The following is a 9,017-nucleotide window of genomic DNA, read 5'->3' as shown; positions in this document are numbered from 1 at the left end:
CCTGACTCACTTTTCAGACACCACCTCCTTTGACCCTCACACAAGACTGAGAAGCAGATACAGCTTTAGTCCTACTCAAATGGGAAAACGTGAGCTTAGAAGAAAACGTATTTTTCTACTTGAAGCGTGGATGCCGGGAGCTGAGTAATCGATCGATCACCTCCGGCTTAGCACATGCACACGTGCATCCAGGTAATCGACATCTTCTGTGATTTTTCTCTGCCCTGTGGTTCTCATTTCGTTTCTCCAGCTTCAAGGAGCAGCTCTGAAATCACAGTCTGTGCGAATTTGTTCGTGTTTGCAGAACTTTATTTTGCGTCTTGCAAATGTTAATGCTGTGGAAGTCATTCATCTTTCCACTGCACACTCGGGGTTTATGGACCACTCATATGTCTACAGCACAGTTACTTGCTTCAACACAGTAATCCCCACAGTGTCCTAATAAGGGACAGACACATTGTATCCAAATATCTCTATTGTGAACAATGCTGAGCTAAATATCATTCTGCAGACACCCCTATGGACACATGTGAGAATATCTTTAAATTATGTTTACATTTCCAACAGGAAATTGCCCAATCTTTTACTCACGGCCAAATGGCACTTCAGACTCACTGTACCAGTTCCTTCTCCCAGCAATACAAGAAGGTGCCCACACGCCCAAAACCTGAGGTGGCCCAGCCTCCTCATCTTTGCCAGTTTCTTTTCTCTAATGGCTAAAGAGGTGAAGCATCTCATCGCCTGCTCACCTGAGCTTGGAGTTTCCCTTCTGTAAATTAAAATTCCAGCTTAAATTAAATTAAATTCCAGCTTAAAGAAGAATGTTTAAATGTATGCACCATCATGCAGCTGGTGGTTGCCAAAGGAGAGTATGAACCCAGGTGAGCTCATCTATTCCAGAGTCTAAACTCTTACCTGATAGCCCATCCCACCAAGTGTCAACCGTCCCTCCCTCCCCAGCATCATCCACATTGTTTCCTCCCCTCGGTTATTTCCATCAACGAACACACATGCTCAATCCCCCACTACTTCTCGTACCCCTCACTCCAAACCACCTCTCCGGTTCTCACCACACCTGCTGTTAGCTTTCTACTTTACTTCCTTTTGTCAAAAGTTACTGAAAAAGTTATTGTTCATACCAGCGTCAGGGCCTCTCCTTCTCATTCACATCTTTTTAAAAACTATGTCCTATTTATTTTAATTGCATAACTGAAAAAGAGGAATTCATCAAAATCAGGTGGAAACCATAAATCCCCCCTCCAAATGCCCTCTACACCATTCCCCTCCCCAGGAGGAACCCACCCATCCTGTGGCCAAATTGGTTGCAACTTGGTTCCCTCACAAAGAAGCTTCCTTATTCAGTTTCAGTATTTTGAAGGCTTCAACTCTCAGCGACACCTAGAACATTGTACCAAAATGCCATTAGGAATGTCCTCTGTGCCCAAACTGACTCTTATTTCTTGACTTCTCCTTGTATTTTATACCAATGAGCGCTCTTTAAACATTCCTAGACATTGTGTCTGCTCAGTGACCCAAAGCATCCTTACACCTGTTCCAGTGGGTCACCCCCTTTGCTTTCCAAGGGTCAGATCATGGGCTTGCCTCACTCAGTAAATCATGAGTCCTTGAGACTAAAAACTATATCTTCATAATATGTATATCCCCATCACAGATCCAAGGAAAGAGTTGACTTTTGTAAACATATCTTGAATAGGCAACTGAATGGGTAAATATACAAGGGACCAGGAATCTGTTGAGAGATTATTTGATGGGACCCAGAATTTCTTGACAGTTGACAAGTTGACTCCAGTCTTAAGTCCTTGGGGAGCTCCAAGGTGATGGCTGATGTTGAGGAACATGAGTAGGACACCCCATGGAGCTGACCTTCTTTAAGGAGCACTTGAACACTGGAGTCTACACAGCCAGTCCTGGCTCTAAACTCAGGACAAGTTGAGGGTGGCATACACACAGGGCTGGCCAGAGGAATCCTCATGGGTGTGGGAGAGTAGCGTGTCCACGTTCCCCCTAAGGGTTTCCTGGTGTAGCTGAGCATAGGTCACCTCCTGAGAGTCTTCCACTATGGGGACCTGTCAGCATGGAGGTACAAAGTGAAAAGAGAGCACCTGTGGAAGGTTACTGGGGCCGGAGAGTAGGTAGGTAAGGAGAGACTCACCTGCATAGCCATCTGTCTGTCCTTCTCAGGCTGGATGTCATCTAAGACATCATCTGCAAGGAAAGATGTGGGGGTAAGCCTCCAGAAAGAGCCTTAAAACTACCCAGTCCTATAATATGTATATGTGTGTGTGTGTGTGTGTGTGTGTGTGTGTATTTATTTATTTCAGAGATGGTTGACTGAAATAGGGAAGGGCAGTGATGTCATGTCCAGTAAGGTGATGCCCCCACCTTGTCTGCTTCCTCCAATTTGCCTTCTGTCTTCCCCAAACACACCCTTTCCCCACCCCAGCTGTTCCTCCTTCTCACTCCCCCTTACATTGATTTTCTTCCTGGAAATCCATGACTGGGAAGGAGCTGAGAAAGAAAAGATAGAAGTATTAAGACAAGTCTGAGAAATAAGGCGGAAGGTTTTCTACTGGGGGAGTCCAAATTTTCCTACCTCTTATACTTCACCTGGTTCTCGGTCTCACAATCAATGTTCCCTAAGGAGAGTCAGTGATCAGAGTCTCGGTAGGGGATCCACCAAGCCCTCTCAGGTTAACCCTCCCACCATCAGGACATACCGTGTTTGACCCGATGCCAACATTGGTAAAAGAGAAAGAGGAGGAAGAGAAGAAGTAAGACAACGATGGCCAAGATCCCAGTCACAATGGGAAGGTGTCCATTTCCAGGAGCAGGTGGATCTAGGAATTAGGAAACAGTAAAGGTCTGTTTTTGAGCTCTTGCTGGATTAATTTATCCATTTAATAAACATTTAACGTGTGCCTTCCCTACATGAGGCAAGTTATTGGATGTTTGGGAAACCATAGTAAACACTCCCAACAATAGAATCTATGGTCTAGAAGTATTTTTACACATAGAGATAAATTATAGGGCAAAACCATTTATGCCGAATTATATTTTTAAATAAAAGGGTTTCTTTGGGGATAAGCCCTGAAAGATAAGAAACACCCAGATCTCTGAAGTGCAGGGAGAATTGCCTCTAAACAGAGGGAACAGTGTAACATAACCCAACTCAGAGGTGAGAAAGAGCCCATACACAGAAGGACGGGAAGAGTGGCTCAGAAGAGTCTGGGTTTAGGTCTAAATGTAATAGTGAACCACAAAGGGATTGACAAGCAAAGAGCTATGTATTTTTTAAATACTGCATTTTTCTGTGTGACACATGGATTTAAGGAGCCAGGTGGAAAGATAAGGCATCAGGGAATGTGCTGCAGGGTGTGGCTGTGTTTTAACAATGGGGTGGTGGGAGTGGTGGGAGAAAGAAGGAAAGGGACTTGAGGAGTTTTCGAGGATAGAAATGATGGCAGTTGAGGTTTGGTGATGGAGTATGTGGGCACTGGGAGCAGAAGAGGAGCATCAAATATTATTGGTGACCTGATCATTGGAGAGGATGAATGGACCTTACTGTGATAGGAAGACCAGTATAAGGAGGAGATTTTGAGATTTACTGATTAAGAGCCTTCCTGAGATGCTTAATAGGTATCTGAGTAGATGTACAATAATCCATGGATATGAAACCCAGAGGAGCATTTTTGATGGGAGTGATAAGTTAGCAGCCATCAGCAGATACTGAACAACTAAAATGTATTATTTTTATGCTACACAGCACCCTGCCTGCAGGCTGGTCATGCACAAACTTCTCCAGTCACCACTACCCCCTTCTCTACTCTATCCCTGCCATTTGTTTCTCAGGTCCCTGCCTCCTTGTGTCCATCTGTCCATCCCTAATTCATGCACCCTCCCACAACTAACCTGTAGTTCCCAGAAGGCACCAGGCATGCTTGTCTCACACCTGTGTGTCTATCCCCTCTGCTCCCCATGCTCAGACGTGATCCCCTCCCTTGAAACCCTGAAAAGTGTCAGCCAGCCAGGAAAGTTATGGCTTACAGAACTCCACCCCCATCCACCAAGACAGCTGAGCTGCCCCTGTCTGCAGCACCCACAGCCTTGTAGGATCTTGATCATAAGCCCATCTTGGACATTCTTCTGTAAATTTTCTGCATTCTCCATTGTGTTGGTGGCTGATGAGAGACACTCCTATGGTCCCAGAATCTTTTTTGGATGATGCAGGGCTTATGAAAATAGTCTTGGATGAAGAAACCAGTATGGCCCTTCCTTTCCCTTTTCTGTCACTATCGCCTAGTGATGATACTCAGTCACCCACTCACCTGCAGATGGAACTGCCTGAGGAAATGATCAAGGAGGGTGTAAAGGATGACCACGTGCCCACACACCCACCACGCACTCTGCTTCTCAAGAACCACCACCCCAGATCACAGAGCACTTTCGTGTAGATGGTTAAAGACCTTTCTTCCCAAGGAAAATCTCCCTATATCTATGCCAAGTTGTCCTAATAAATACTAAGTTTCAGGGTCTCTACATTGAATGGAGTGATCTTAGCAGGGGTCCTTTTATACAGTGCACAGGAAACCCCTTTTCCTCATCCCCAGGAGGTGAGAGGCAACTTCTACCAACTCCACTTTGACCTCAGTCTGTACTTTCCGATTGAATATGTTCTTCTTTCCAGCTTATCTTACAGGCAACGTGGGAGAGATTCCCCACCCCAGACATCACAAGGGACATCCTTGAGCAGAGCGCAGAGGGCTAACAGTCCAGCCTCTTTCCTCACCTGTAACCAAAAGCTTAACAGGGTTGCTAGGCAGTGACCAGCTGTGAGGGTAGATTTTAGAAGAACCATAGCATCTATAGATACCCCCATGGGCAAGGGTCACAGGAGAGATCAGGAAGGTGTTATGGTCCTGACGTAAAAAATCCTGAGGAGAGACATTCCTTCCATCTTTAGTCAAATTAAAGATTTCATAGTACTGAGATGTTTCACAAAGGAGTGTCACATTCTCTCCTGAGGTCACATTGGGGTCTGGAAGAGCAGTCAGGGAGGGTGTGTCCTTGTATACGCCTGGAAGAGAAGAGAGCCTCTTAACATTATCAGGGACCCACACACAACACCACCATTCTCTTGTTGGAACCTAAAAGAAAGAAGGGAGAAGTAGGTTGAAATTCAACAATTGTTCCTCTACAGGGATTATGAGGACAAGACAAACACTTTTCCATTTTCCCACAACCAGAGACCAGGCAGTGGCCATATATATGGAGGGGGAGCTTAGTATCTGTCCCCATGACGACAGTCCCCTGGGGACTCCAGCCACCTTCCTGAAGAGATATGGGACCACATTCAGAACACAGAGATTTAGACCCAGATGGATAAGGTGGGAGGGCAGAGACAGAGGGCAGGGGTCCTATGATAGGGACACATCGGGCCTAGGGTGGTGGGCAGCAGAGATAGGAGCTAAGGATGTGCCCTTGGGGGTGTCTCTTACCTGTCACCACCAGATCCAATGGGTCACTGCGTCCTGACCAGACTCCTTTCTTCCAGTATATACAGTAGTAAATTCCTGCATTGATGTATGTCACAGACTGGATGGAAAACGTGGAAACTCCCTCGGATCCATCTGAGGTTCTGTCGTACCGTGAGATGAAAGTTCCTATTCTAAGTAGCTGCCATCTGACTACTCCTGGAGGTCCCCTGCAGTGGATGGTCACAGAACTGCCCTGGGGAATCACAGTCCCGGGCAGTGCCCAGATGGAGGGCTGGGGTAATAATCCTGGAAGACAAACGGGACACGAACCCCAAATATGCTGATGTCAGGAAACACCTTTTCTCCATCCCCAGGAGGCGAGAGACAAGTTCTAACAACTCCAGTTTGACCTCAGTCTGTACTTTCTAATTGATTTAAGTTCTTCTTTCTGGCTTATCTCTTAACTCAGGCAAAAGGTCTGGTGGGCAAAGCATCCCATGAAGGAAACAAAAACTATCTCCTCAAGCAATAAAGACCCTGTATGACTGACCCCAAGGCAGTGATCAACCCGGCCTTTACTGCCCAGCTGCGTGGCCCCACCAACCTCTGCCCCCACTTTCCTTATATAAACCTGGAAGTTTCTCAGTGCCCTGCAGACAGTCTGTGACATGTTAGTGTACTGTCTTCTCAGGGTTGGCCTCCCTGAGATAAATCCCTGTCCACCACTGCTTATGTCTCTGCCTTTGGAGTTTGTCAGTGGTGAGTGGCTGAACCTGGTCTTTTAGGGACCCCCGGAGCCAATATTTGAAATCCTTGCCTGATGAAGGTGATTTGTCTCCCAGGACCCCACACTCTTGATTTCTGTCCTGCACACACTTCTCAGTCTGGTTCGCTGTTTCTCATCATCTCCAAGCCACTAAACTTTGGGATGCCTCTGGGCTTGGTCCTTCAATCTGTTTTTCCTTTCTGTATGTACTCACTCCTGGGTTGTCCCAACGTGGCTTTCTGTCATCGGTCTATACATAGACATCTATATACCCATAGATACTCGTGTACTATTCCTGTGTGTCTCACACACACAATATAACCACTCACCAGAACTCTAGACTGATTTATCCAACTGTGAACTTCTCATGTACACTGGGAATTTTCAACTAGTTGTATCCAAATTAGAGTTCCTGATATATCCCCCAAAGATCCAATCCAACTTAGTCTTCCCCATCAATTTAAGAATAACTGACATTCCTTGGCATCATTGCTGACTGGTTTCTTGCCACTGCTGTGTCCTATTTGGAAATGAACGCTGTGGGTCTATGTTCTTATCACCTGCTGTTAGCACCCCCGGGGTTGAGAAACCATTATTTCTCATCAGATCACTGCATTTACTTTGTCCTCTTCTTCTACAAAACTCCCCAACTGCTCCCCATGCCCTCGTGCAAACACCAAAGGCTATGATCCTGTTTAATAAGTCCCATTAACTCAGTTCTCCACTCACAGCCCCAATAGCCCCATCTCGTTCTGAGTAACCTCTTGCCCTGCTCTACAAAGCTCTTGGCTCCCTGATCTCACCCCCCGACACACACACACACATGCGCGTGCGCACACACACACACACACACACACACACACACACACAATATTCTCACTCGCTGCCCATCCTCCAGACCCACTGGCCTGCATCTAGATGACCAGCCTAGTTAGTTCCACGTCAGCACAACCACATCAGCATTTGTTTCCTGCATGTAAGGGTGTTCTCCCTGATAGCTTCTGCCTCCCTTCCCCGCTCCAGACTTTAGTGTCCACATGGGAATGCCTTCCTCCAATGCACCTCTCCCCAAACACACACTCTCTGGGCGCCCCTTCATTCTTCATGTTTCTCTTTAGCATTAAACACCTCACATGTTATAGATCTTGGTTATCTATTTTATTAGCATTATTTCCCTTCAGTTGGAGGGCAAAGACATTTTTTGGCATTCAAAGCCCTTTCCTCTGACACAAAGTACAATGTGGAGGTCACACCAAAGGCTCAGTATATCTGCAATATGAAGGAATTAACTTACCTCTTGGAGGAGTTCTAAGATTAAAATAAGATAATGTATGCAAAAGCTGAGAACAACACTCAGCAGGGGCAAAACCCCAATAAGTTTTATGTGGCCATTATTAATTTTACACAATGGTACCTCATCTGAGGCTGTTTTCTGAACTTGGCATGCCTTGTATCTTAACTGGTGCCACACTCTGTCATTATTTCATGTTACAAAGGAGGAGGAACTCAGGGCTCAAGTACAGGAAATTACTTGCAAAAAGTCACAAGACTACCGAACGTTGCGGTCTTCGTTCTGCTTCAGGTCTGTCTTCTGAGCAAGGGTGCCATCCTTGTGAGCTGACCCCTCCTTAAAGAAGGGACCCGGAAGCAGCTGAGGGGTTGCCCAATGGAAAAGGACACCCAACACACCCAGTAGGCGACAGCCTCAGATCCACTGGGGACGTGAGGCAAGCTCCCCAGCTCTCTGCGTCTGCCTTCTAAGTGCCAGCCTTGGCTGTGTTTCCTCTCAGCATTATTAAAGGACCTGGAGGTCCCCTTCTTGACTCAGCCGTGCTGATAGGGAAGAGTCAGGCATCCGGAAGCTTTCTGGAGAAGGAAAAAGACTTTCCGCCAAAAATGGGTGTGATGATGCGAATTTAAAAATTAGAACTGAAGAGGGTTAGTGAGGGGATGACACAGGTTGAAAGTTGGGACTCAACCAAAGCTGCCTAAGCTCAGCCCATGTCAGAACTGCTTAGGAGGAAACACTCACCATTTTTTGCCCAAATCCTTTGTTCCAGACAAAACACTGAAACAGAGAGAGAGACCTGGTGAGAGAGGTCTACCCTAGAAACCATTGATCCCCAAACACCTCATACTGGACACCAGACCTGCGTTCAATAGGAGAATGGTGACCCTACAGGTGATCTCTCTATAACCAACTGGCCCAGGACCTCCCAGAGAAGAATCCCATGGAAGGGACCTCCGTGTCGGCATTCTCTTCCCCTGCCACCTCCCGCACAACCCCCTTTGCAACACTCACCAAGTCCCAGCAGAAAAGCGAACCCCAGGGACATAGCACTGGACCCACAGTGTTCTCAGCAGGACCCACCCACGGGTGGAGCAGCCTGGGGCTTTGAGCCTTCACACAGCATGATGTGCACCTGCTAAACACAAAGAGCAACTGCTGCTTTTGCAAGACATGGCTCTGCCTTTTGACCCTCCACCGGAACACTGGACTCAGGCAGGAGCTGCTCTGTGGGTTTCCTGCTGTAATCTCAACAACCGCAAAGACATTGGAGATGTGCGTAATGCTCCTAACAGTGACCCGTATTTCGGCTACCAGATGTTGAAGGAGGTTTAACAAAAAAACAGAAGTGAGAATCTAATATGTGGAAGTCAGTGAAACTGTTATGGATGGAGCTACAGACCTAAATCAGTCTTGAAAATTTGGTGGAGGGTAATGTAGAGCCAGGGAGTATGTCTGGGAGACTTGT

The 9,017-nt window shown here is 46.6% G+C and overlaps 1 protein-coding gene across 1 annotated transcript; it reads right to left on the bottom strand.

Annotated features, from left to right (window-relative positions):
- Positions 1-1,098: 1,098 nt before the first annotated feature.
- LOC122207975 (natural cytotoxicity triggering receptor 1-like) lies at positions 1,099-8,756 on the bottom strand. Its single transcript, XM_042918433.1, has 9 exons — positions 8,564-8,756; positions 8,294-8,329; positions 5,517-5,801; positions 4,808-5,095; positions 2,739-2,858; positions 2,615-2,657; positions 2,492-2,529; positions 2,174-2,226; positions 1,099-2,087 (listed from the first exon to the last, which is right to left on the bottom strand). Exons 1-9 carry the CDS (start codon positions 8,595-8,597, stop codon positions 1,941-1,943), a joined length of 1,044 nt encoding a protein of 347 aa, XP_042774367.1. The 5' UTR covers positions 8,598-8,756; the 3' UTR covers positions 1,099-1,940.
- Positions 8,757-9,017: the final 261 nt, after the last annotated feature.

Source organism: Panthera leo, chromosome E2 (genome assembly GCF_018350215.1).
Source record: "Panthera leo isolate Ple1 chromosome E2, P.leo_Ple1_pat1.1, whole genome shotgun sequence".
In the NCBI taxonomy this organism is placed as follows: Eukaryota; Metazoa; Chordata; class Mammalia; order Carnivora; family Felidae; genus Panthera; species Panthera leo.
Note: the sequence above shows the minus strand (reverse complement) of the source record. Positions and strands in the feature narration are given on the sequence as shown.